The sequence below is a fragment of the Eulemur rufifrons genome, chromosome 2 (genome assembly GCF_041146395.1).
Source record: "Eulemur rufifrons isolate Redbay chromosome 2, OSU_ERuf_1, whole genome shotgun sequence".
Taxonomy (NCBI): domain Eukaryota; kingdom Metazoa; phylum Chordata; class Mammalia; order Primates; family Lemuridae; genus Eulemur; species Eulemur rufifrons.
This window is the reverse complement of record NC_090984.1, coordinates 6,606,136-6,632,484: the sequence shown is the minus strand read 5'-3', so window position 1 is coordinate 6,632,484 and position 26,349 is coordinate 6,606,136. Positions and strand designations below refer to the sequence as shown.

Below are 26,349 nucleotides of genomic sequence, written 5' to 3'. Positions count from 1 at the left end.
AGATGGGGAAACTGAGGCCCAGGGAGGTCAGGTTCACCTGAGGTCCCACGGTTACCAGCTCGTGTTGTTTTAGACTGTGGGGTGTCTGTGTCCTGCTCTTCCACCCTTGCTCAGCCTTCTCCTCGTGTGCAATTGCTCCTGGCAGGGGCAGGCAGAGGATAGGAGGGAGGCTGGGGTACCTCCCGCTCCCCACTGGCCACCCACCCGGGAGTCCTCTCCCCCTTCTCCCCCAGACCAAGGTCACTCTGCCCAACCTGCGAAAGATGGGGAGGAAGAAAATCCAGATCTCACGCATTCTGGACCAAAGGAACCGGCAGGTGAGCGCACTGGGTGGAATAGCGGCTGCACAAACGGCATTTCCGGCAGGGGCACGGCGGAGGCAACGGCCTGGCCATTTGGGGACACTGCAGGGGCATGAGGACGTGTGAGGAGCCTTGACGCGGTGTCAGGTGTCGGAGATGGAGGGTTTGCTCATTGTTATGATCATGTATTCATTTATTCTTCCTGATGACTGGAAGCCCAGTCACAGGGGAGATGAAACTTAACACAGACACACCCCACACAGAGGGCTGGCCCAGAGGGAGCCACAGAACTGCGGAAACCCAAAGAGAGTGTGTGGGTTCTGCTTGGGAGGCCAAGGAAAACTTCCCAAAGGGGAGGGGACATTTGGGTTGGGTTTTGAAGCACCAATAGGAGTTTTCCAGGTTGTGCAGTGAGAAGGAGAGTGCAGCCAGAAAGAACAGCACACGTGAAGGCATGGGATCATGAGGCACGTTTGAGGAACAATTAGGCCTCTCCACCTCCCCCACACCACCCCAAATCCTTCTATTCTCCTCTCTCCTGCCCCCGTGGGTCCTGGGTCCAGGTGACATTCACCAAGCGCAAGTTTGGGCTGATGAAGAAGGCCTATGAGCTGAGTGTGCTCTGCGACTGTGAGATCGCCCTCATCATCTTCAACAGCGCCAACCGCCTGTTCCAGTATGCCAGCACGGACATGGACCGCGTGCTCCTCAAGTACACAGAGTACAGCGAACCCCACGAGAGCCGCACCAACACCGACATCCTCGAGGTACCCTGGGCCCTCCCCCCAGCCCCAGGGAGCCCCGCTCACGCTGCTCTCTCAGGGACTCCTGGTTTGCACAAAAGCCGAGCATCGTAGTCTGGCTTTGGTGCTGGTAAAAACAAGCCTGGGGGCCGGGCGCGGTGGCTCACGCCTGTGATCCTAGCACTCTGGGAGGCAGAGGCGGGTGGATCGCTCGAGGTCAGGAGTTCGAGACCAGCCTGAGCAAGAGCGAGACCCCATCTCTACTAAAAATACAAAGAAATTATCTGGCCAACTAAAATATATATAGAAAAAATTAGCCGGGCATGGTGGCGCATGCCTGTAGTCCCAGCTGCTCGGGAGGCTGAGGCAGGAGGATCGCTTAAGCCCAGGAGTTTGAGGTTGCTGTGAGCTAGGCTGACGCCACGGCACCCTAGCCTGGGCAACAAAGCGAGACTCTGTCACAAAAAAAAAAAAAAAACAAACAAACCCACAAGCCTGGGGTCATGGCTGGCCCCCTCTGGGGGCAGCAGAAACACAGCACATTGACCACCGTGCATCGAGGGCTGACTGCATGCCCCTCGCGCGCCACCTCATTTCACGCTGTTCACCCGTTCTCGGAGGACTTCTCGGTGCCTCTGAAGGTCGCAGAGTACATACGTGGAGGGGGCAGAATTTGAACCTATGTGTGTCTGTCCCCAGGGAGTGTGCTCTTAAATTTCTGCCATGATAAATGGAGAGAGAGACAGAGACAGAGACAGAGGGAGACAGAGACTGAGAGAGACACACACACCGAGACAGAGGGGGTCAGACAGAGGCAAGCACGGAGAGAAACAGAGACAGGCAATAAAAGGCCCCACGAGGCGAGCGGACCTTGCTGAGGCCCCGGCGTGTTTCTGTCTGCGCGGCTGCATCCTTGGGAGAGACTGGAGTGGCCCTTGCAGTAGCGGGCTCCGGCCCCACACCTGCCATTGGAGAGGGCAGGACCACTGTCCCTGCAGACGAGGGAGTCCTCGCCCAGGATGGGAAGGACCCAGTGGGCTGGGACCGGGCCTGGGAGCTCCCGATGCTTGGAAGTTGGGGGAGAAGTTGGCAAAGGAAACGGGGGGGCCCAGGCATGTGTGGTTCTGTTGTCCCAGGGGAAGGCAGCTCAGGAAATCCGCCGACATTTATTAAGCGGCCACTGCATACCAGGCTCTGAGGCTGCACATGGGGGCAGAATGGAGGTCCCTGAGTCATGTCCAGGGGCAGCATTAGGACAGTGACAACAGGCCTGGGTAGACCTCAGCTCCTCCTGTGTGACCTGGGTGGGTCCTTGGCCTCTCTGGTCCCAGGGCAGGACCTGCCCTTCCTTGCACACAGGTGGAAATTGCTAGATGGTAACTCACTAAGGTTTTGGCTGATGAGGTTTGGCCGGAGCAGGCTGTGCTTGCATTCTACCCCAGCCACAGAGCTGGGCTGGGAAGGCCTCTCCCTGTCCCGTACCTGGGGTAGGGGGGAAGGGTCCACTCTGTTGTCTCTTGTCCTGACAGACGCTGAAGCGGAGGGGTGTGGGCCTTGATGGGCCAGAGCTGGAGCCAGACGAGGGGCCTGAGGGGCCGGGAGAGAAGCTGCGGAGGCTGGCAGGCGAAGGGGGTGACCCAGCCTTGCCCCGGCCCCGGCTCTATGTAAGTGACCCCCTACCCCACTGTGAACGGGGCCCTCCCCCACCTCCTAGGCCCAAGTGGTTGAGGCTGGTACTGAGAGAAGGACCTAGAGGCAGGGAACCTGGAATTTGGAGGCAGGTCTCTGCCTGGGTGGGCAGGCAAGGCTTCCTTGAAGAATGGGCATTGTAGCTGGGGCTTTGAAGGATAAATAAGAGTTCAACAGGCAAACAGTTCCTTCCTTCTTTCTTTCATCAAACACCCCAGGCAGCCCCCTCAGTGCCAACTCTATGCTGAGCAAATGGCCTCAGCTCTGGACCTAGCTGTCTTGGACAGACAGAGCCAGACACAGGCTCCCCTAGCTTGTGGGGTTAGGCCAGAGGGAGGAGGAGATCGGGAACCCCAAGGGAAGAGCAGCAAAGGCTTCCTGAAGGACAGGTAGAGGCTGGCCCTCGAACTCATCAGGATTTTCTCCCTTGGACTTGGCACCCCATTGGCACCGTCCTCCCACCCACCCACCTCTCGGTCCACAGCCAGCAACCCCCGCTATGCCCAGCCCGGACGTGGTGTACGGGGCATTGCCCCCCCCAGGCTGTGACCCCAGTGGGCTTGGGGAGGCCCTGCCTGCCCAGAGCCGCCCATCTCCCTTCCGACCAGCAGCCCCGAAAGCTGGACCCCCAGGTGAGATGGGGCACAGGCCCTGGCGGGGGGCAGTGGTGGGGGTCCCAGGGGGTCATCTGGGTGGATCTGGGCTCTGGCAGTGTTTGTTGCACGCGTCACCTCTAAACCTCAGACTTCATTGGTTGACATGGCCCCGGTACCCTTTCTCTGGGGGTCCCCCCCTCCCCAGGCCTGGCACACCCTCTCTTCTCACCAAACCACCTCACCAGCAAGACGCCGCCCCCCCTGTACCTGGCCGCAGATGGGCGGAGGCCAGACCTGCCTGGTGGCCTGGCTGGGGCCCGAGGGGGACTGAACTCCTCGGTGAGTGAGGGGACGGTGTGGCGGGCTGATGGGGGCAGGGCCACCTGGGTGCGGGCCCCAAATGACCCTTCACCCTCTGTCCCCACAGAGAAGCCTCTACGGGAGCCTGCAGAGCCCGTGCTCCGCTGCGGCGCCGGGAACCCCGCTGGGGAGCTTCCCCTTCCTCTCTGCAGGCCCCCCAGGTACGCCCCCAGCCGCCCTGCCCGCCAGGTGCTCCATACTGCCCCCCTCACCAGAACTGGAGACTGGCGCGTGGGGTGGGTCAGGGCCTGAGCCCACCCTTCCCTCCCACCAGAATACGGCTTGGGAGACCCTCCGCCGCCCCCTGGCTTGCTGCAGTCCCCCCCGCTGGCCCCGTGGCAGTCCTCCAGGGGAGATGGGCCCCCCGCCATCTCCGTCCCGCCCAGGTAAGCGCCCGGACTGTCCCACATGCTTAGGACCGCAGGTGCTCCCGAAGCCCCGGCCGCGGCTGACCCCTGGTGGCCATACCTGGTACTGCGCACAGCCCCCCCCCCCCCCCCGCAGCGAAGGACCCTGGCGCGGGGGGGTGGCTATTTTGGAGGCCCCAAGAGGGACCGCCACCCCCTCCTTTCCCAAGGTCCTCCTGCCGAGCCTCTGCCCACGCTGTCCCCCCTCCCTGGCTTCCGTCCCTTCCTCGCTGCACTCACGACCCCCCTTCTGTCTCTCTCTCCCCTGCAGCGGGGGCCGTAGCCTGGGCGAGGAGGGCCCCCCTCCCCGCGGCGCCTCCCCGCCGACCCCGGCAGTCAGCGTCAAGTCCGAGCGCCTCTCGCCGGCCCCCGGGGGCCCCGGCGACTTTCCCAAGGCCTTCCCCTACCCCCTGCTCCTCGCCCGGTCTCTGGCAGAGCCCCTGAGGCCCGGGCCCGCCCTGCGCCGGCTGCCCTTGGCCGACGGCTGGCCCCGGTAGCGGACCCCGGGTGGCACCGGCACATCCTGTCGCCGAGCAGGGCGAAGGCAGGTGGGGACCCAGCCTCCCTCCGGGCCTCTGCGGTGGGGGCTTGGCGGGGGCGGCTGGATTCGGATCCACTCTGGGTGGGGGGTCTCCTTTCCTCCTGCCTGAGTGTGTATCCACCAATAAAACACGCGTGACGTCCATGGACGACACTGTCGCTGCTCGGAGACCCCCCGTTTCCCCACCCCCTCCCCAGCAGCCTCATTCTTGCCCTGTCTTGGTTTGCGGTGCCCACTGGAGCCCGCGGTGTATCCGGGAGAAAGGCTGGGGGGAGGGGTGGGGAGGGGACAGGGGGGGAGCCCTGCAGGGGTCGCCGAGGAGCAGGTGATGCAGCTGGGGTCTCTGGGGACAGCAGAGACGGAGGGTGCTTCCGCTCCAGGGGGGAGGGGCTGGGCTATTTACCCTCCAGCTCCCCACAGTCACTAGCCAGGGCTGCTCCTGGGGGTGTCCCATCGTGGGCTCAGGGGTAAGCCCCCAGGCTGCGTGGCAATGCTAGAAACGGCTGGAAGCCTTGAATGGCAGGCTGCTTGCTCGCACTCAGGGCACTGCTCGGTAATCTTTTAAATGGTCATATCCCTCAATCCCTTGACCCAGCAATTTCATTCCATCCAAGGGACAAGGGAGAAGCGACTCACTTTGGAGTCACAAGCTGCCCCAACTTGGGCCTATCCTGTGTCAGGGCACACTTTGGTGTCCAGGAGCCAGGAGAGCTCCCAGAAAATAGTCAAGGTGCAGCAGTGTCCGTCCACCCCACCGAGGTGGTCTCAGTGGGATGTGTTTTGTTTGAGACAGAGTCTCGCCATGTTGCCCAGGCTGGTCTTGAACTCCTGGGCTCAAGCGATCCTGTTGCCTCAGCCTCCCAAGTAGCTGGGACTACAGGCACGTGCATTCTGGCTTTCAGTGGGATTTTTATAACACTCAAGATCTGATTTCTGCCCTGCCCTGACCCTCACTCATCCTTAGGAGGAAGCTGAGCTCCTCGGCTCCCCTGCCCCCACTCTGTTGTGTCCTGGCCTCTGTCCACCCCCTCCTCAAGTCCCCTAGAAACACTTGCAGTTACAACATGCCACGATGTTGGTCCTTCCTCCGGGAGCACTTCCCTCAACTAGCCTCCTTTTAAAACTCCTTCCCACCCTCCAAGGCCCATCTCCATGTCCCCTCCTCCAGGAAGCCTTCTGTAGTGTCCCCAGCAGGTAAAAAGCTGGGGATCATATATTTGAACAGAAAAGTGGGAAACATGAGGGTTGGCATCAAAGTTTATAAGATCTGCCTCCGGGCCAGGAGCGGTGGCTCACGCCTGTAATACCAGCACTTTGGAGGCCAAGGCAGGAGGATCGCTTGAGACCAGCCTGGACAACATAACGAGACCCCCAACTCTACAAAAAATTAAACAATTAGCCGGACATGGTGGCACACACCTGTAGTCCTAGCTACTCAGGAGGCTGAGGCGGGAGGATTGTTTGAGCCCAGGAGTTCAAGGCTGCAGTGAGCTGTGATCACACCACTGCACTCCAGCCTGGGCAACAGAGAGGCCTGTCTTCATAAAAAAAAAAAAAAAAAAAAAAAAAATCCACCTTCTCCCATCACTCTGCCAGCCAAGATCCAAGGCTGATTGGCCAGCCCAGCTCAGCCAGGGAGGGCAGGGCAGCTTGCCTGACAATGTCAAGACCTTTATCCCCTGTGTCACCGCAGCGCCGCACAGAAGAGCTTCTTCAGTAAAATCCAACACCTTGCATTCCACCATTAGCACACACAGACCTAGACAGCGGACAAAAAGGGCCAAGACTATGGCAAGACTATGGGTCCAACTCCTTTGAGGGATAGGGGACAGGGTAAAATATGTATGTACATGATAGAACCTGTTTTGGAAGGGGAGGCAGAGTATAGGATGCCACGCACATACCCATGCCAGCCCCAAGCTGGGGTTTGTCCTGCGGGTTCTTCCCAGTCTTTGACACTCTTATTCCCAGTGAGGCTGGCGCCTTGGGACCTCAGTTTCCAAGGGAGGGACACCACATGATCAAAGTGTGCAGAAGCCCCTCCCTGACCTGCTGTAGCAGGGGGCTGGGGCTGGGGAGCCAGCGTTTGCAGGTGCGGTTACTCTGTGGGTGTGTTTGGAGGATGGCTTGAAGGTGGGGTGACGGGAAGAGGGTGCCATGGGTGACAGGAAGCCCTGACCTGGTGGGGGCCGTGGAGGAGCCACGTCTTGCGCTGGGGAAACCTGCAGGGACGGAGGCTGGGATTGGGGTGATCAGCGCCTCCGTAGAGTGTCAGAATTCGGCTCTTAAATCCCCTCCACCTGGTGCCTCCCCCACGCAGGAGAGGTGAGTCACTGTCCCCACTCCAGTGATCAATGGGGGACTCTGGAAGTGCCCTGGGGAAACTGAGGCACAGCGGGAGAGAACTCCTTCCCAGCCTCTGCATCTCACCTCCATGGTAAACAAGAAACTGGGCAAGTCCCTGAGGTCAATGCCCACAGGCTAAGCACCCAGTGTGGGGTTATTAAAATGTGAGCTGCTTTCTAAGGCTGGAGGTCCCCATACGGTTGATGAGTCCTGGCTCGGGTTCCCGTCCCCAGGAGACTGCACTTTTGCTATGTGCCACAAGGTGGCGATCAATGGTGAGCTTTGGATTCAGTGCTTCCCAGCCAAAAGTAAAAAAAGGTAATAAAATAGTAATTGTAATAAATAAATTAAGGGTGATTTAATTTATTAACACTTTGGGAGGCCGAGGTGGGAGAATCTGTTGAGACCAGGTGTTTGAGACCAGCCTGGGCAACGTAGTGAGACCCCATCTCTACAAAAAAATAAAAGAATTAGCTGGGCTTGGTGGTATCCCCGGGCAGGAGGAGAGCCTGAGCCCAGGGGTTCTGGTCTGGGCGATGGAGTGGGACCCTGTCTCAAAAAAGTAATTAATTAAATCTTTCAGGGGCCCACCCTATGTTTTCAGGCTCTGTGCCTGAGAACCCAGCAAGGGCTGTGTCACATGTCACGTGTGTGTTTGTGCTATAATCATACATGTAGAACTTGAGGTGTCCTGGACCACAAGAGGGCAGTGGACAGCGAGCCAGGTTCCAGCAAGGCCTTTGTGGTCAGCCCCCAGCTCTGTCCCCTCGTGGAGGGGAAGGAAGGAGGGTCGCGTGGAATTGTCCTACAGCGCTGAGCCACTCGAAAGACATCCACAGACAAGGACACCACAGTCACGTCAGCCAGGGCAATGTCACTGTTAGAAGGGCCCCAGGGGCTCAGGCACTGGTTGGAAGCACCCGCGGGAAGAGCGGCCCAGGTACAAATGCAGTGCTGGAAGGCAAAGCACTGGGGCACCCACGGGAGATGTTGAGAGAGGTGTTTTCAAGACCCCCATAAATAGAGACCAGGAAATGTTGAATGAGAGCGTGGACCTTAATATGGGTTAGAGAATGTAGGACGTTTGGTGTAGACAGACACAGGGACATCCAAGGACGACCAGGGAGCGTGCAATACCCAGTGTAGCATAGACCACGTGGGCTTGCCCGATGGACAGTAAGAATCAAGGCAGGGCCAGTGCAGAACAGGTAACAGGCGCATCCAGTGTAGAGAAGAGATGCTGAACTGGCAACGAAGAGCAGAGTGTGTGGAACCTCCGATGTAAAAGTGAGAACATGGCACATGCAGTGTGGAAGAGGGAACGAGGGATGCGCAACGCAGAGCAGAGACGTTGAATAAGGATGAGCACGAGCGTGCACGAAGATTCCAATGTAGGACAGCAGCACGGAGCAAACGGTGAGGGCAGAGTATGCAGAAAGTCCAATGTGGAAGGGAAGACTGGCTTTTGCTGTCAGCGAGGTGGGAGCCATGGAGGGTTGTGAGCAGAGGGGGGGTGTGGTCTGGCTCAGGAGCTCAGGTGCTCAGGTGCTCACAAGGGAACAAGCTGCTCAGGGGAAAACAGCTTTGGGGGATGGCGGGGTGGGGGGCAGAAGCCAGAGACCAGGCGAACAGATGACTACCCGCAAGCAATGACAGAGGCTAGACGAGGTGGAGGCTGGAAAGGGGCGGAAGCCGGGTTGGACCGTGGTTCCACTTGGAAAATGGAGCCATCAGCCCCGTTCATATGTGGGGTGAGAGAAAAGCCAAGAGCAACTCCAGAGTTTGTGGCCGAGCCCCTGGAAGCTGGAGCTGCCTTTTCTGCAATGGGGAGGTGGGGGAAGGGCAGGTCTAAGGGAAGACGCTGTACCCCTGCGGCCAGATTCCTGCTAGCTGTCAGCGCCCCCACAAGGGGGCGCTGAGTGCCACTTTAACTCATGAGCTTGGGGGCCCAGGGAAGAGATCAGGGTGTGAGGCAGAGATTTGGGCCTCTCAGAACCTCAGTATCTTCATCGGTGAAACGGAGACAATTGTTCTGCCACCCAGTCATGCTGGAGGGAGGACATGAATCAGTCCCCCGCCCCAAGCCAAATGCCCCCTTTCTTCCTTTCTCTCTTGGTCCCCCTCGCCTGGCACCTTTGACTTCTCTGATGCTCTCCCTAATCCGAGCTTCTCTGGATCCTATCTGCACACTCTGACCCTGAGGGGTATCTTGTCATCCCCGTGTAGGTCCCGGGAAATCTCAGTGACCCCCACTGCCACTGTCACCCACATTCTTTCAAGGGGACATTCTGAATCCAGAAGACCAAAGTCACAAATGATGAATATCCTGTGAACAGACATCCACACGTGCTCATAAAGGCAAAAACACCCACGGAGACCAGGCAATGAACTACACCCTCATAAAGGCCCTCAGACACCCAGTCATGCACAATCCATGTCCATGCTCAGGGAGACTCTCTCGTCCAGAGAAACACAGATGGCAAAGCTCAGGCACTTACGTACAGCAGAAGCCCTTTCCTCCAAGCCATGAAACACTTCAAGAACATAAGATTCCCGAGGCTGACAGCTGGTCCTTGATCCAGACATGCCTGAAGCTGACCTCACCTCTAGCGTTTTCTGTTACATGAGCCAAAAACCCATTTGAGTCAGATTTGTGTGTGTGTGTGTGGAGCACAACAGAGTCCTGGCTGATAGATGAATAAGGCACTTGTCAAGTGAGAAAGATTGAGGCATCCTTGGAGCATTCCAAGACAGAGGATATTTACAAAGGCCTGGAGCTATTAGATAGCATGGCAGGTGGAAAGCTGTACTATAGTGTGTACAATAGAGTGGGAGGCAGATTTAAGTCAGGCAGAGGGGTCTGAATTCAGCCTTTGAACGCTTAGGAGTTTAGACAGTGGGAGCCATTGAATGTCCGTGATGGGGGACGTTCAACACTTAGAATTGTCCCTCACTTGACTTGCCGTAAAACAAACAAAACAAACAAAAAAAACCTGTCCCTCCGGGGACAGTGTGTGGATGAATGTTTTCTCAGCAGACCTGCAAGATGGGTGTAGGTGAGAAGACAGCCTTAGAGAGGCCGACACACAGGTTCTCAGATACAGCCCGGACTCCGACCTCAGACCCAGCCAGTCTGAACTACAACTTCCGGCATGCAACGCGAGAGACCCCCCCCCTCGTCCCTCGCGATTTGCCGTTCAAAACCCGATGATTGGTTGCGTGAGCTGCTCGTCACACCAGTGTGGGGCTCTGATTGGTCGGGTTCCCGAGGAGTGACCCGAGCCATAGGCCCGTGGGTCTGTGCACTGGGCTCCAGCATGCGACATGGTGAGCGAGCGTTCTGCGGCGTGGGGTGCCCTGAGAGGCCGGGGTGCAGCCGAGGGGGTCCAGGGAGACGCCGATGGGATGGGGTCCCTTTGTGGGGATTGGCGGCTGTGAGGGACGTGGGGTCACACTGAGGGCCGTGTGTCCCTCTCTGGGGGCCTGGTCTCGCTGCAGGCCTCCGAGGGAGCCGGCAGGGGTCGTGCCGAGAGGACTGGAAGCCCCTGAGCGTTCTGGGGGTTCTGGTTTTTGGAGATCCCTTAGGGGCCTGGGGTCCTGCCTAGCGGTCGTGGTCCCGCAAAGGGGACTGGAGACCCGAGCACGTTGGAGCCCCGCGAGGGTGGTCTGGGGTCCTCTTGGGGCCCACTCTGGGGACAGGGTCCTGCAGGAGCGTGGGGGTCTCCCTGAGGGGTCCGGCCTGGGCAGAGGGAGGGACAGGGAGTGGGAGGGGGGTCTGGCCCTGCCTGGGAGGGATCCCCGAGGAGGGACGTTGGAGGTGGGCCTGAAGGAAGTGCATTAATGAATGGGATTGTTGAAAGTGGGGCGTCGTTCTAGGCCGGGTGCCGGACGCTTGCAGCAGGTGAGGACCAGGGCTCTCGGGAACCGGATGGAGGAAGGTTGCATTGATTTTAGTAGGATTCTTGGGTTCGATGATCGTAAATCCAGAGAAGGGCGAGGAAGGGACATGGGCTGATAGAAGGCTCTAGAAGTTCCTTGGAGATGTCTGCAGAGCGTTGACCCTGAAACGGGAGACTGTTGGGGGGCGGGGCCATGAGACACATCCCTGGACCGACCTCAGGAGCCTGAGCTGGAGGGACGCGACCCTCCAGCAAGATCTTCTCCCTGGGAGGTTTTGGAGGTGACAAAGTCAGCGATGGAGAACCCGCGGGTCCAGTAGGGCCTCTGAGACCCCGGGGGTTGACGTAGGGAGGGCTGGGGAGACAGCCGGGCAGTGAGGCTGGGTGGTCTCCAGAGGGGAAGGCAACAGGATGGAGCGCTTGTCCCGAGGCCCCGATGTTCGGACAGCAGCGGGTGAGAGGCGCCAGGGGGCCGTGGAGGGGAGGGGGTCCTAGAAGGAAGGGAGGACTTTGGAGAGGCCCGGCCCGCTGGGTTTGGAGGAACCCGGGTGGACCGCCAACCAGTCTGCACTTGGGTGCGGGGGAGGGCGAGCAACGAGCAACGAGGATTTGGAGATTAGGATGACTGTGCCTCCCACCGCATTTTAGTACCGAAAAAAGATTTCTTTTTTCGGTTTCCAAGACACAGGCATAGAGAAAATGTCCTATAGTCGGTATTTTTAGTGATGGATTTCCAGCACTGCTTGTGAATTGCAGCGCGAGGCCGGGTATCCATCACACTAGAGTTTTTCCTATTAAAGTTAGCTTATTTATGCCTGATTAAGGGATTATGTTAATAATCAATTAATTCTACCATTTAAGTAATCTTTATTTCATTTTAATTGTTGGTTATAATACCAGAAGACTAGTAGACAGCTCTCCTGAGCACATAATTTTACATAATTACATAATTACTGATAGCAAATGGGTATTTACTGCACTCAAGCAGGAAAACCCAATTTCAGCTTCAGACTGATCCTTCTAAAACGTTTAAAAATAAGCGTATGAAAACGTGTTCTGAATTAGTGTTTAAAAGGTTGTTATGTAGAACTTGGTAAGAAAATTTTCAATTTAAAATAAATCATCCCACTCCAACGTGTCAGCCTTTATGCTGAAGTGAGGAGGGCCCGGAGCAGGGATGTTTTTGCAAGGAGGTTGATGACAGGGGCGGGGGTGGGGGTGGAGCCATCAGGGACCATATAAGGTGGCACAGACAGGGGCAGGAGCCACCAGGGTGAAGCCAAGAAGCTCAACCGAGACGCGGTTGGTGTGCGAGGCGGTGGCAGACGAGCCGCTTTCCCTGGGTGTGCGGGGCTCGCAGGGCTAGAAAGTGGGGGTGACGAATGCAGGAAGCAGAATAGGGAGTTCCCCATTTCCAGATGAGAAAGCCGAGGCTTGGGGAGATGAATACGGGAAATCCATAGCAGAGGCTGGGGGCGAACCCTATGGGCTCCACTTCCCACACCCCAGCCAGGTGGGGGGTGGGCTGGCCTGTGACGTGGGTGGCGCAGGGGTGGGGTGGTGCGCAGAGCCAGGCCAGGTGAGGGGGCTCCGCTCTCAGCAGAGGCTCCCAGAGTTGAGTCTCTGCTCCCCCGGGAACCCCTTCCCTAAGAAGCCACTGAAGCCAGAGAGGCTCACCCTCCCCCATCTGGCCCGGCTTCTCTATAAATAGCCTGGGTTGGGGGAAGGAGCTTGTGACCCTCTGGCAGGCACTGCCCGTCATGTCCCCTCCCCCCAGGCGGTCCTCGGAGTGCAGCTGGTGGTGACCCTGCTCACTGCCACCCTCATGCACAGGCTGGCGCCGCACTGCTCCTTCGCGCGCTGGCTGCTCTGCAATGGCAGGTGAGCCCCGCCCCGAGGTGGGAGGGGCCAGGAGGAGCCACGCCCACTCTGCCTTGTGCAGCCTTTACTTCGGCTGGGGCTGGGGGAACTACTTTATTGAGAAGTCACTGAACTATGACAGTCTGCATGTATTTGAAACGCAGGTTGGATCCCGTGTACCACGGCCACGCCCCTGACGTCCGCTACTCTTGCCTTCCTTCCGCCCTTACTCCGGCTAGAGATTACCCCTCCAACCCTGCTCTGGTTTCTGTCCCTGTGGGGGTCTCTGACCCTTTCTGAGAAGCTGGAGGAAACTGAATTCTCTCCCTAGAAAAATGCACACGCCTGCCTCCCCAGGAGAGTCAGCCAGCGGATTCAGGGGTGTCCCAGACCCCCCCAGCCCACCCCCTACCCGCTCCCAGGGCTTCCCCTGGCCCAGCCAAGTCCCTGGGTTCGGGGCTCACTGCCTCGATGCCCCATGCCCAAGCTTTCCTGACTGCCTGTCCTTGCTTTGCCCTCAGTCTGTTTCGGTACAAGCACCCGTCGGAGGAGGAGCTTCGGGCCCTGGCAGGCAAGCAGAGGCCCAGAGGCAGGAAGGAGCGGTGAGTGAGCCGGGCCCAGCCTCAGCCCTGGGTGGGCAGCTCCTCCCCGGGAGACAGCTTTGCTCCTGCCCAGGGGCTCCAGGTTCTGCCCTCCCTCATTTCCGTGCACTGCTCCGGGCACAGGTGAATCAGAGAGGCCCCAGTCCGAAGAGATGGTCACTGTCAAGTTAGCATCCCACGTTTACAGGCAGTGTGGTCTGGGCTGCTCTGTGGGTGGGGGGGACCCACACTCTGGTGTGCAGAGCCTCCCAGGTGCTTGTAGGATGCCGTTCTCACCTGCCGCCTTCTTTTTCCCCATCACCCCAGGTGGGCCAATGGCCTTAGTGATGAGAAGCCACTGTCTGTGCCCCGAGACACTCCATTCCAGCTGGAAACTTGTCCCCTCACAACCGTGGATGCCCTAGGTAACAGCCCAGCACTGGTCCCCAAACTCTCCTCCCTGGGCCCTTGAAGGTCACCACATCCTCACTGGGGTTGGGCTGGGGAGAGTCCTGGGCTGGCTGGGCAGGGGCTCAGTGGAGTGCTTCCTGCAGTCCTGCATTTCTTCCTGGAGTACCAGTGGTTCGTGGACTTTGCCGTGTACTCGGGTGGCGTGTACCTCTTCACAGAGGCCTACTACTACGTGCTGGGCCCAGCCAAGGAGACCAACATCTCCGTGTTCTGGTGCCTGCTTACTGTGGCCTTCTCCATGTATCCTTCCTTCCGGCTCCCTGGGTAGGGCATGTGGGGACCCAGGCTTCGTGGTTTGCTCTACACTGGTGTGGCAGTTTTCCCCTGCTGTGCCACAAATTTCTCCCAAGCTCGGTGGCATAAAGCAGCAGTTTTTTGTGCTCTAGCTTTGTGGGTGGGTAGTCTTGGCTGGGCTCAGCTGGGTCGGTTCATCACCGCTTCACATGGTCTTGCTCTTTGGTGGCAGTAGAAACCACGGGAAGCAAAGGCAGTGGCTTGCCTGAAGTCGGCCCACCTCCACCCCTGCCCCATCTGTCACATTCTCTGTGTCAAAGCAAATCACCAGGCCAGCCAGACTCAGGGGCTGAGAAAGAGATGCCCCCTCTGCAAATTTTTTATTAAGCAGCATAGAGAGCAGAGGCAAATATGTGACTTTGGAGACCCAAGTCTAAGAAAGTACAGCAAGAATACCACTCCTGTGGAGTGGGCTTCTGGAAAAGAAAAACTGTCTTGAGACCCACACTGGTTCTCAAAAACCCTGTGTGACTTTTGAGGGTGGTTTGGAGCTGCAGCCCTTGTATCTCTGGTAGCTTTCCTGAGATATACAAATGTGGCCAGGAGGCAAGGGGACTCAAGGAGGCAGGATCACCTGGCCAGGGGTGTGGGGTGGTGGCCATTCCTAATTGGCCACAAGTGGTGTGATGAGGCTACTTCCCACTGAACAAACACCACCAGCTCACACCCTGATCTGGGCCCCCGAGACCCAAAACTGGAACTCCTCCAGGCCACCCGCAAGGCCAATTTGTGCAAGGGCATTTGTGCCCTGAAGCTGGGGGGTCCTGGAATAGGTGTAATGGAGCGGGCTGGGGACCGTTGGCACCAGCACCCAAGGCCTCCTTAGCTCCACCCCCAGCAAGGTGTTCCTGACTGTGACCCGGCTGTACTTCAGCGCGGAGGAGGGGGGCGAGCGCTCTGTCTGCCTGACCTTCGCCTTCCTCTTCCTGCTGCTGGCCATGCTGGTGCAGGTGGTGCGGGAGGAGACGCTTGAGCTGGGCCTGGAGCCAGGTAAGTGTGCTCCCCAGCGTGGAGCCACTGCTACTGTCACTCCCTTGTGTAATTTGACCAGGGCAGCTTAACTGGCTTGCCCGTCGGGCACATAGTATTAAATAGATGAAGGAGGGGACTCCTGGGGCCCGAGCAGTCTCCATTAGTGACCATAATGGCTCCTGAGCCTCAAGTGCCTGCTACCTGGGTGCCCTCTTGGGCTTTGGGGAAGAGAGGACGTCCCCTCTTTGATGGACACACTTGGTGGCTATAGCTCTTCACACGGGTACTTCTGTTCCACCCCAGTCTGTGCCCTACCCAGCAGCCATGGTGTTTAATATTTACCTATTCTAATTTAATTGTGGGGGGATAGGTAAATGACATGAAATTCATAAAGTACAAGAAGGATAGAGTGAAAATCACCCTCCTTCACTGTTCTCCTCCCCAGAGGAAACCTATAGCTCCACTTTCTTTTATTCACACAAAATATGGTTTTATACTTTTATCTTTTTCTCTTAGAAACAATAAATGTTGGAAGTCCTGGGTTCCTTGACACTACAGTGTTATTTTTTTATAACAGCTACATAGTATTCATTATGTGAATATTCTATGATTATTTAACCAGGTCCCTATTTATGGACATCTAGGTCTTTTGCTATGTGACATCATTGCATGAAACCACATCGGTTGTTGTATGACAGTGTTATGTAGGAATAGTCTTGTGCATGTGTCCCTGTGCAAGAAAGTGCATTTGTAGCTTTGGCAATGTTGCAAATTGCCCTTTAGGAAAAGAGGTATGAATGTGTCTATTTCCCGACATCCTCTCTGCCTGTATTTCCTCAGACTTTCAAGTCTTGGGTGATCTGATGTGTGGAAATATAAGTGAGGTTGAGCATCTTTTCATATGTTGAAGAGCCATGATGTTTCCTTTCTTGAAAAGGCCTGTTTATTTCTTTTGCCCAGTTTTTGTTATTGGTTTGTTGGACCTTTTATTGATTTGTAGGCACTCTTTACGTATTAAGGAATTTAGCCTTTGTGTGTGATAGGAGTTGCAAATATTTCTCTCAGTTTACCATTTATCTTTATTTCTTGAATGTTCTTTTCAAAACATGATTTGGATCATGTAACTTTTCTTCTTGGCACCAGACTCCAAGGGTCTTAGGAGAAAGACCAAAATCCTCACCATAGCCCATGTGAACTTGCTGATTACCAGGGAAGTTGAGCACTTCTACCTGTTTATTCATGATTCATATTTCCTCTTCTGTGAAATGCCCATTCACATTGTTGCCCATTTTCGGATGTCTTTTTTTCTCTTTCCATTTTTTTTTTTATTGTGGTAAAATAGACACAACAGAATTCACGATCTTAATCATTTATAAGTGTTCAGCTCAGTGGCATTAACTACGTTCACAATGTTGAGCAACCGTCACCACCGTCCGTCCCCACAACTGTTTCTTCCCAAACTGAAACTTTGTCCCCATCAAACACCGACTCCCTGTCTCTCTCCCCCAGCCCTTGGTAACCACCCTTCTGTTTTCCGTTTCTACAAATGTGACTACCTTAGGGACCTCATAAAGGTGGAGGTGTGCAGTGTTTGTTCTTTTATGACGGGCTTATTTCACTTAGCGTAATGTCTTCAAGTTTCATCCAGGTTATAGCAGGTGTTAGAATTCCATTTTGTAAACATTTTAATAGCATCTTTTGGAACATGTTTAGTTCGCTTAAAAATGACACAGAAGAAACAATCACATTACAACAACACTTTCCCCTCTTGTATCTCAGTAAGAATGTTTCTGAATGCGTAACATGGTGCCACTGGCAGTAAAGTGGACTGTTCACACCAGGGAAGAACTGTTTTCCAAATGCCTTGTGCGCTTCAGAGAAAGAATACCATTTAACAACTGACACTTTAGCAAAAATTTGATTTGAGTCAAATTATTAAAATTTAGAAAGGAATTTGATTCAAATACCTATAAACTAGGCAGTGACCTTTAAGACAGTCCTGGGTTATCCAAACTGTATCAGAGTCACTGTTAGGGTTGGTAACAACATAGCTATTATTATTCTTAACATAGGGCTAGCCCATGACATAACAAAATGAAACAGTTGGAATAAAGCTTTAATTTCGGCTGGGCACGGTGGCTGACGCCTGTAATCCTAGCACTCTGGGAGGCCAAGGCGGGTGGATCGCTCGAGGTCAGGAGTTCGAGACTAGCCTGAGCAAGAGTGAGACCCTGTCTCTACTAAAAAAAATAGAAAGAAATTATCTGGCAAAAAAAAAAAAAAAAAAAAAAAAAAAAAATATATATATATATATATATAAAATTAGCCGGGCATGGTGGCGCATGCCTGTAGTCCCAGCTACTCGGGAGTCTGAGACAGGAGGATCGCTTGAGCCCAGGAGTTTGAGGTTGCTGTGAGCTAGGCTGACACCACAGCACTCACTCTAGCCTGGGCAACAGAGCGAGACTCTGTCTTAAAAAAAAAAAAAAAAAAAATTAATTTCAAGTTATGATAGGGTATCAAAACATAATTTAACAGAAATTAGCCGGATGTGGTGGCGCATGCCTATAGTCCTAGCTACTGGGAAGGCTGAGGCAGGAGGATCGCTTGAGCCCAGGAGTATGAGGTTGCTGTGGGCTAGGCTGACGCCACTGCACTCTAGCCTGGGTGACAGAGCGAGACTCTGCCTCCAAAAAAAAAAAAAAAAAACAAGGAAAAGAAATGAGGTAGCCTGAGCATAGCAATAGTCACATTCCCAAGGGATGGATCACCCCAAAGTGGATCAGCTATAGTGGCCTCATCAAATAAGGACATGTACAGGCCAAAAATCCCGACCACCAAAAAACGGCATGTAGATACTACCCTTGAGTTCCATTCAATCTTCTTCTCAAGCTAAGGCTGTTAAAACCTGGAGATACTTTTTTGCTGAAAACCAGTGACTTGACAAAGCGGGAAAGAAGCTGAAAGGTGGAAAAGCTGGTGCAAAAATGCCGATGACCTGTTTCGTGTTGGTATTGATTATGTCTTCAACCCACTTGACGCGCCTCACTGTGTGTCGGTCTCCCTGGGTGTCCAAAGCTTTGCACCCAACCCCTTGGAGCTGAGACCAGGGAGGCGCTGCCAGGCAGACAGGGTAGCCCGAGTCCCGTGGTCAGGAAAACGCAAGTGGGACGCGGGGCCCAGGGGCGGCGCGGGACCCGCGAGGCTGGGAAGATGCTGACCCAGCTGAACACACCAGCTGGAGCCCACCCTGAGCAGCTCCCAGGCGCAGGGGCCCTGGGCCACCAGCTAGGCCAGGGGCAGGAAGTCACTGCGGCCCTGCTTGCAGGCTGCTCTCAGCCCCCTAGGAAGCCATGGGGCAAAGGGCCCCGAGCCCCACCGAATCCCATTTTTAAGGCTGAATAAATACTTTGTTGTATGGACGGACCACATTTTGTTTATCCATTGATCTGTGGATGGGCACTTGGGGTGGTGCCACCTTTTGGCTACTGTGAATGATGCTGCTATAAACGTGGGGGCACAAGTATCTCTTCAGGAGCCTGCTTTCAGTGTTGGGGGATATATGCCAAGAAGTGGCATTGCTAGATCACATAGTGATCCTATTTTTACTTTTATATTTTTATTTATTTATTTTTGAGACAAAGTCTCCCTCTGTTGCCAGGGATGGAGTGCCGTGGCATCATCACAGCTCACTGCAACCTCAAACTCCTGGGCTCAAGCGATCCTCCTGCCTCAGCCTCAGGAGTAGCTGGGACTACAGGCCCCTGCCACCACACCCAGCTAATTTTTCTAGTTTTTAGTAGAGAAGGGGGTCTTGCTCTTGCTCAAGCTGATCTTGAACTCCTGACCTCAAGCGATCCTCCCGCCTCAGTCTTGCAAAGTGCTGGGATTACAGGCGTGAGCCACCGCACCCGGCCTATTTTTAATGTTTTGAGGAAACACCATATTGTTTTCCACAGTGGTGGCACCGTTTTACATTCCCACCAACAGTGCACAAGTGTTCCGGTTTCTCGTTTTTTTTTCTTTTGCCCAAATTTGCGTTATTTTCCCTCTGTATACACAGACCACATTTTCTCTACTGAGCCATTGTAATCGCAGGCATCCTCTCAGGTGGCTTCAGGAAGAGAAGTTCATTCCTTTAGTTGGTATTTGTCTTGAAAATATCCTTCTCTTCCCTAAGATTAGACACTTACTCTATATGTTCTTCTAAAATATTTCAAGTTCTGCATTTCACATAAGCCCTGAAACTCCTGGCAGTTAATTTTTGTGTTAAGATGTAGTGGTCAAATGTGAGTGTTTCCCATGGAATGAACTTGCTAAGGAATTGTATTTTTACTGAATCGAGGATTCTTTTTGATTTTCTTTTGTCCTTTCTGCTCCTTCCCCTTTGGTGTGGCGAGGACATTTCGGAGCAGGACTGATACACTTCCTTCTCTTGTTCTCAATTTCTCACTTGGATACTTGCCTCATAAATTTTCAGTTTCTTCTATTTTTATAGTATATATAGCATTTAATGCTATATATATTTTACCAAGTCTCTTTTTTTTTTTTTTTTTTTTTTTGAGACAGAGTCTCGCTTTGTTGCCCGGGCTAGAGTGAGTGCCGTGGCATCAGCCTAGCTCACAGCAACCTCAAACTCCTGGGCTTAAGCGATCCTACCGCCTCAGCCTCCCGAGTAGCTGGGACTACAGGCATGCGCCACCATGCCCGGCTAATTTTTTTCTATATATATTTTAGTTGGCCAGATAATTTCCTTCTATTTTTAGTAGAGACGAGGTCTCGCTCTTGCTCAGGCTGGTCTCGAACTCCTGACCTTGAGCGATCCACCTGCCTCGGCCTCCCAGAGTGCTAGGATTACAGGCGTGAGCCACCGCGCCCGGCCAAGTCTCATTTTTGTTCATCCAGGTTTTCACTGATTTTTTTTATCATTCAGGTCTAGGTGTTTTTTCTATCATTATTTCTTCTTTGACCTGTGGATTATTACATAAATATTTTTAAAACCTTACATATAGCCAGGCATGGTGTCATATGCCTGTAGTCCCAGCTACTTGTGAGGCTGAGGTGGGAGGATCACTTGAGCCCAGGAGTTCAAGGCTGCAGTGAGCTATGATCATGCCACTGCACTCCAGCCTGGGTGACAGAATGAGACTGTCTCTTTTTTTTTTCTTCTGTTGCCTGGGCTGGAGTGCAATGGCATCGTAGCTCTCTGCAACTTCAAACTCCTGGGCTCAACTGATCCTCCTGCCTCAGCCTCCCAAAGTGCTAAAATTATAGGTGTGAGCCACTGCGCCTGGCTGCATCTCTTAAGGAAAAAAAATGTCAGGTCAGGCACTGTGGCTCAGACCTGTAATCCTAGCACCAAGAGGATCACTTAAGCTCAGTATTTGGATTTGGAGACCAGCCTGAGCAAGAGTGAGACCCTGTCTCTACCAAAAATGGAAAAAATTAGCGGGGTGTGGTGGCATAGGCCTGTAGTCCCAGCTACACAGGAGACTGAGGCAGGAGGATCGCCTGAGCCCAGGAGTTTGAGGCTGCAGTGAGCTATGATGATGCCACAGCATTCTAACTGGGGCAACAGAGCAAGACTCTATCTCAAAAAAAAAAAAAAAAAAAAAAAAAGTCAAACATGGACCTTAAAAAAATTTATTTATTTCTAGCTTAATTGCACTATAGTTACAAAAGATGGTCTATTTGAAGTAGATTCTTTAAAATTGGGTAAGATTGCCTTATGGCCTGGAATGTGATCCATTTTTGTGACTATTCCATGTGTTCTTGAAAGACATATTCTGTGGATCTATGAGTCTAATAAATTCAAATCTCTGTGTTTCCTAATCTTTTCTCCTTGACACATCAGTTAGTAGAGGTTAGTCTCCCTATGAAATAGTAGAGCTCTCAATTCCTCTATGTAGTTCCACCAGTGTTTTCTTTATATATTTTGAGGCTAATTTACAAGATGTTCATGAATTTGGAATTGTCAGATTTTCCTGGTGAGTCAGCTATTTTATCATGATATATTGACTCCTATCTCTAATAATACTTCTTTTTTTTTTTTTTTTGAGATAGAGTCTCGCTCTGTTGTCAGGACTAGAGTGCCGTGGCATCAGTCTAGCTCACAGCAACCTCAAACTCCTGGGCTCAAACAATCCTACTGCCTCAGCCTCCTGAGTAGCTGGGACTACAGGCATGTGCCACCATGCCGGCTAATTTTTTCTATATATTTTTAGTTGTCCAGCTAATTTCATTCTATTATTTTTTTAGTATTTTTTTTTTTTTTTTTTTTTTAAGTAGAGAAGGGGTCTCGCTCTTGCTCAGGCCAGTCTCAAACTCCTGTGCTCAAATGATCCACCTACCTTGGCCTCCCAGAGTACTAGGATTACGGGCATGAGTCTAATAATACTTCTTAGTCTAGTTTGTCTGGTATTAATATAGCCTTTCCAGCTTTCTTTTGATTAGAATTTTCTATGTCTTTTTAACATCCCTTTATTTTCAACCTTCCAGTGACCTTATGTTGGAGTGTGTTATCCTTTAAAAACCATGTACCTGGATATTTTCAATGTAGTCTGACAGTCTTTATCATTTAACTTAAAATTTAGTCTAGTTACATTTATTGTGATTACTGACGTATATGGCCTTGTTTCTACCATCTTACTTTTTTGCTTTCTGTTTGGTTTTTTTTGTTTGTTTGTTTTTGAGACAGAGTCTTACTCTGTTGCCCGGGCTACAGTGCCGTGGTGTCAGCCTAGCTCACAGCAACCTCAAACTCCTGGGCTCAAGCGATCCTCCTGCCTCAGCCTCCTGAGTAGCTGGGACTGCAGGCACCACCACCATGCCCGGCTAATTCTTCTATATATTTTTTTTAGCTGTCCATATCATTTCTTTCTATTTTAGTAGAAATGGGGTCTCACTCTTGCTCAGGCTGGTCTTGAACTACTGAGCTCAAACAATCTGCCCGCCTCGGCCTCCCAGAGTGCTAGGATTACAGGCGTGAGCCCTTTTTTCTTTCTGTTTGTTCCTTTTCTGTTGTTGCAGTTGATATTGGCTGTTGGCCTAATTGTCATTCCTTTATAGGTGATCTGTCTTAACTCCCTGGCTGCTTTGTGATCTGTTTGTTTGTGGTGTTCTGCAGTTTCACTACAGTGTGTCTAGGTATGGATTTCCTTTTATTTATCTGGTTGATAGTTTGTGTGCTTCATTCATTCTGCAGACTTAGCCATTCTTTTCCAATAACATCCAAAAGGATGCCTGGGAGGGGGGCAGAATGGGCTTGGAGACCCTGGGAATCCACTCTACTCCATCCTCTCCTTATCTTCCCCAGGCTTGGCCAGCATGACCCTTTGTTCCCTCTCTTTTCTCACTCTGGGGCTCTAATTTAACTTATGCTGGGATTTCTACTCTGCTCTCCTTATCTCTTAGCCTCCCTTCATATTTCCTACCTTCTTGTCTTTCTGAGTTGGAATCTGAGTGATTTCCTCAGATTGGTCTTCCATTTCATCAATTCCTCCTTTGGCTGTTTCTAATGTGCTGTTTAACAACCTATTATTTCAATAATTATATTTTCTCTTTAGGAAAGCTTAATTTAGTTCCTTTGCAAGTCTATCCAGTCATCTGAATGTAGTCTCAATGTCACCCATTCTGTGATTCCAGCTTTTATTTCCTTAATCATTTAACACATAATTGATAGTGCCAATTTCTTAAGTCCTTGAGGCCTAAACTTTATTATTTTTCTGCCAACTCTCCTTTATGGTGATTTGTGTCCTTGTGTGTTTGGTAATTTTGGTTGTGAGCTCATATTAATTTGCTTTTAATCTTTGGAAAATCTTGGGGCCTGAATTGAGAATTCCTTCTTCCAGGAGGACTTTGCAGGAGTCCTTCATCCCTCTCCAGATTCCTGGAATAATCTAGGAAACTCACGCTCAGCAGCCCCACCCCATGTCTCCAGCCCAATCAGAGGTGTCTGCTTGGTGCATCCTTCTGTTTCTTGAAGAGAGCCCTGCACAACTAGAGCACAAAGTTGTTCTAGTGCTTGATACAGGGCCTGGCCACCACTAGTGCATTCCTACTTGGGGAGCAAAAGGATGCCTGGGAGGGGGCCAGAATGGGCTTGGAGACCCTGGGAATGCACTCTACTCCATCGTCTCCTTATCTTCCTCAGGCTTGGCCAGCATGACCCAGAACTTGGAGCCATTTCTGAAGAAGCAGGGCTGGGACTGGGCGTGAGTTCTGGTATTGGGGAATGGGGACAGGGGCAGGCTGGGAGTCTCCTAGGGTCCCACAGGCAGGCTTCTGACTGGCTGTGGGGCCCCTTGACCTGCTATTCTCTCCAGGCTCCCTCTGGCCAAGCTGGCCATCCGCGTGGGGCTGGCGGTGGTGGGCTCCATGCTGGGTGCCTTCCTCACCTTCCCCGGCCTGCGGCTGGCCCAGACCCACCGCGATGCGTTGACCATGTCAGAGGACCGGCCCATGCTGCAGTTACGTGGGTCGCCTGGTGGGTGGGGGGGTTGGGGGACCTGGGGGAGGCTAGGGGAGTGGTGGGGTGCCTCACCCCTTCCTGCCCTCACCCCCCAGGTTCCTCCTGCACACCAGCTTCCTGTCTCCCCTGTTCATCCTGTGGCTCTGGACAAAGCCCATTGCACGGGACTTCCTGCAACAGGCGCCCTTTGGAGGAACACCTTTCTCCCTGTGCGTATTGGGTGGGGCTGGGGGCGCCTCTCTCTACTCCAGTCTCTGAGGGTCAGGGAAGATCTTGGAGGTTGGGGGACAGATCCTAGGGGTGAAGGGTCAGCCTTGTTAGCCCTCTTGCCCCCTCTTGTGCCCCTCGGTGCAGGCTGTCAGACTCGGCCTTCGACTCGATGCGCCTCTGGGTGCTGGTGGCCCTGTGCTTGCTGCGGCTGGCGGTGACCCGGCCCCACCTGCAGGCCTACCTGTGCCTGGCCAAGGCCCGCGTGGAGCAGCTGCGGAAGGAGGCTGGCCGCATCGAGGCCCGCGAGATCCAGCGGCGGGTATGGGCGGTGGGCAGGGAGGGAACCTGGAGCTCAGGGTAGGTCCCTGGGTCACTCAGGCATGCGTGAACCCTGAACCCGGAAGGCCCCCTCTGCAGCCACCACTGCTGCTTGCCCACCAGGTGGTCCGGGTCTACTGTTACGTGACGGTGGTAAGCTTGCAGTACCTCACGCCACTCATCCTCACCCTCAACTGCACACTACTGCTCAAGACACTGGGTGAGAACTGCAGGGGGAAGAAGGGGAAGGGAGGGGAGGGGGGGTCCAGCACAAAGAATGGAGGCAGCGGGGCCTGAGCGGGAGGAGGGGCCTGGAGTAGGGGCGGGGCCTCGGCAGGAGGAGGAGCCTGGGCAGGGCCAGGACAGGAGGAGGAGCCTGGGGTAGGGGCAGGGCCCGGGCAGGAGGAGGAGCCTGGGGTAGGGGCAGGGCCTCGGCAGGAGGAGGAGCCTGGGCAGGGCCTGGGCAGGAGGAGGAGCCTGGAGTAGGGGCAGGGCCTGGGCAGGAGAAGGAGCCTGGGCAGGGCCAGGGCAGGAGGAGGAGCCTGGGGTAGGGGCAGGGCCTGGGCAGGAGAAGGAGCCTGGGCAGGGCCTGGGCAGGAGGAGGAGCCTGGAGTAGGGGCGGGGCCTCGGCAGGAGGAGGAGCCTGGGGTAGGGGCAGGTCCAGGGCAGGAGGAGGAGCCTGGGCAGGGCCCGGGCAGCAGGAGGAGCCTGGGGTAGGGGCAGGGCCCGGGCAGGAGGAGGAGCCTGGGGTAGGGGCAGGGCCCGGGCAGGAGCCAGAGGTGCCGGCAGGGAGGCCGACCCCTCCTGTGCCTCCACCCATACTTCCCTCCATCCTCCTTTTATCCCAGGTGGCTACTCCTGGGGCCTGGGCCCTGCACCCCCACTGTCCCCCGCCCCGTCCTCAGCCAGCGCTGTCCCGGTCGGCCCCGGGGAGGACGAAGCCCAGCAGATGGCAGCCCGCATCGCCGGAGCCCTGGGCGGCTTGCTCACGCCTCTCTTTCTCCGCGGTGTCCTGGCCTACCTTGTCTGGTGGACGGCCGCCTGCCAGCTCCTCTCCAGTCTCTTCGGCCTCTACTTTCACCAACACTTGGCCGGCTCCTAGCTGCCTGCAGACCCTCCTGGGGCCCTGAGGTCTGGTCCTGGACCGGTGGGACACAAGCCAGCCCCCTCTGTGTGTGCCCCAGTGTCCCCAGCTGCAAGATGGGGCTGGGACTCCCCACCGTCCTCTACACCGCAGTGCCTGAGCCGCGGCCCCACTTGGACTTTGTGTGTCCGCCTGGAAACTGTCTCTCTTGGGCCCTGCGGCAGGAGGGCCTGAAGCCATTGTCGCTGAAGCGCCTGTGCCGAGTTTGAGTTGCGGGTGGGACTGCTCTTCTGGACAAATAAAGGAGCAGGCCAGTTTTTACGAACAGGAGCCCGGTGGTGGTGGTGGCGGACGCTGGCCTGTGCAAGTAGCTTCTGGCATGTTGGTGTGGCACCGCCTGCGTCGCACGGTGGGGGGCCAGGCGGGAGGGAGAACAGAGCAGAAGGGAGACAGGGAGAAAAGGCCTCGGGGCAAAGAGAGGAGGAAGGGGAGTGAGAAGAAACACAAGTCTGAGGAAAAGGCCCAGGGTGGCTGTTGGAGAACACCGGCCTGGGGAGGGGCGGGAGGACGGGAGAAATGAGCACCATGAGGGGGCACAGTGGGCAGATTACAAGGGACAGGAGAGGACAGGGGAGAAAGAGGCTGAGGGAATGGGAGTGGGGTGCACCCACGCTGCTGCCACTCTCTGCCCCAGGTACATGGGTGACTGCTCTCACAGAGGTCACCGCAGGCAAACGGGCACATTAAGGCTGTGGTGACCCAGCGAAAGGGAAGTGGTGCCGTCAAGGACTCAAATGGTCCTGTCCCTGTGACCCTGGTGTGTGTGCATGTCTGTATTACAGTGTACAGGTGGACCAGCCTGAGCAAGAGCGAGACCCCGTCTCTACTAAAAATAGAAAGAAATTATTTAGACAATTAAAAATATATATAGAAAAAATTAGCCGGGCATGGTGGCGCATGCCTGTAGTCCCAGCTGCTCGGGAGGCTGAGGCAGGAGGATTGCTTGAGCCCAGGAGTTTGAGGTTGCTGTGAGCTAGGCTGACGCCACGGCACTCTAGCCTGGGCAACAGAGCGAGACTCTGTCTCAAAAAAAAAAAAAAATTAAAAATATTAAAAACAAAACAATGTACAGGTGGAGTATGTGACCTTTCTGTTTATGTAAAATGTATACGGTCGCTGATTTCTTTTTTTTTATAGATATATTTT

The 26,349-nt window shown here is 54.3% G+C and overlaps 2 protein-coding genes across 4 annotated transcripts; both read left to right on the top strand.

Annotated features, from left to right (window-relative positions):
- The first annotated feature begins 263 nt into the window (after window positions 1-263).
- MEF2B (myocyte enhancer factor 2B) lies at window positions 264-4,594 on the top strand. The gene is made up of 8 exons (XM_069494338.1): window positions 264-317; window positions 866-1,069; window positions 2,575-2,709; window positions 3,219-3,366; window positions 3,536-3,669; window positions 3,758-3,851; window positions 3,965-4,076; window positions 4,369-4,594. Exons 1-8 carry the CDS (start codon window positions 264-266, stop codon window positions 4,592-4,594), a joined length of 1,107 nt encoding a protein of 368 aa, XP_069350439.1.
- A 5,666-nt stretch (window positions 4,595-10,260) lies between these two features.
- On the top strand, window positions 10,261-25,521 carry TMEM161A (transmembrane protein 161A). 3 transcript variants are annotated; one of them, XM_069494309.1, is made up of 12 exons: window positions 10,261-10,311; window positions 12,661-12,764; window positions 13,265-13,345; window positions 13,652-13,749; window positions 13,954-14,035; window positions 14,928-15,079; window positions 23,214-23,274; window positions 23,386-23,529; window positions 23,627-23,740; window positions 23,886-24,060; window positions 24,183-24,279; window positions 24,908-25,521. In XM_069494309.1, the coding sequence occupies exons 1-12, from the start codon at window positions 10,309-10,311 to the stop codon at window positions 25,159-25,161; spliced, it is 1,365 nt and encodes a 454-aa protein (XP_069350410.1). In that variant the 5' UTR covers window positions 10,261-10,308; the 3' UTR covers window positions 25,162-25,521. The 3 variants fall into 3 exon arrangements, with proteins under 3 accessions (XP_069350410.1, XP_069350427.1, XP_069350418.1); XM_069494326.1 differs by lacking the exons at window positions 13,954-14,035; window positions 14,928-15,079; XM_069494317.1 differs by lacking the exons at window positions 10,261-10,311; window positions 12,661-12,764; window positions 13,265-13,345; window positions 13,954-14,035; window positions 14,928-15,079 and adding an exon at window positions 22,130-22,207 and having other exon boundaries at window positions 13,690-13,749; window positions 23,386-23,740.
- The last annotated feature ends 828 nt before the right edge of the window (window positions 25,522-26,349 follow it).

Bases quoted from the DNA above. Each gene is read 5' to 3' on its own strand.
- MEF2B (XM_069494338.1), top strand. From the start codon at position 264: ATGGGGAGGAAGAAAATCCAGATCTCACGCATTCTGGACCAAAGGAAC. The intron at 2,710-3,218 runs GTAAGTGACCCC...CTCGGTCCACAG, and splicing joins TGCCCCGGCCCCGGCTCTAT to CCAGCAACCCCCGCTATGCC. The intron at 3,670-3,757 runs GTGAGTGAGGGG...CTGTCCCCACAG, and splicing joins GAGGGGGACTGAACTCCTCG to AGAAGCCTCTACGGGAGCCT.
- TMEM161A (XM_069494309.1), top strand. The intron at 13,750-13,953 runs GTAACAGCCCAG...ACCTCTTCACAG, and splicing joins CACAACCGTGGATGCCCTAG to AGGCCTACTACTACGTGCTG. The intron at 23,275-23,385 runs GTGAGTTCTGGT...TATTCTCTCCAG, and splicing joins AAGCAGGGCTGGGACTGGGC to GCTCCCTCTGGCCAAGCTGG.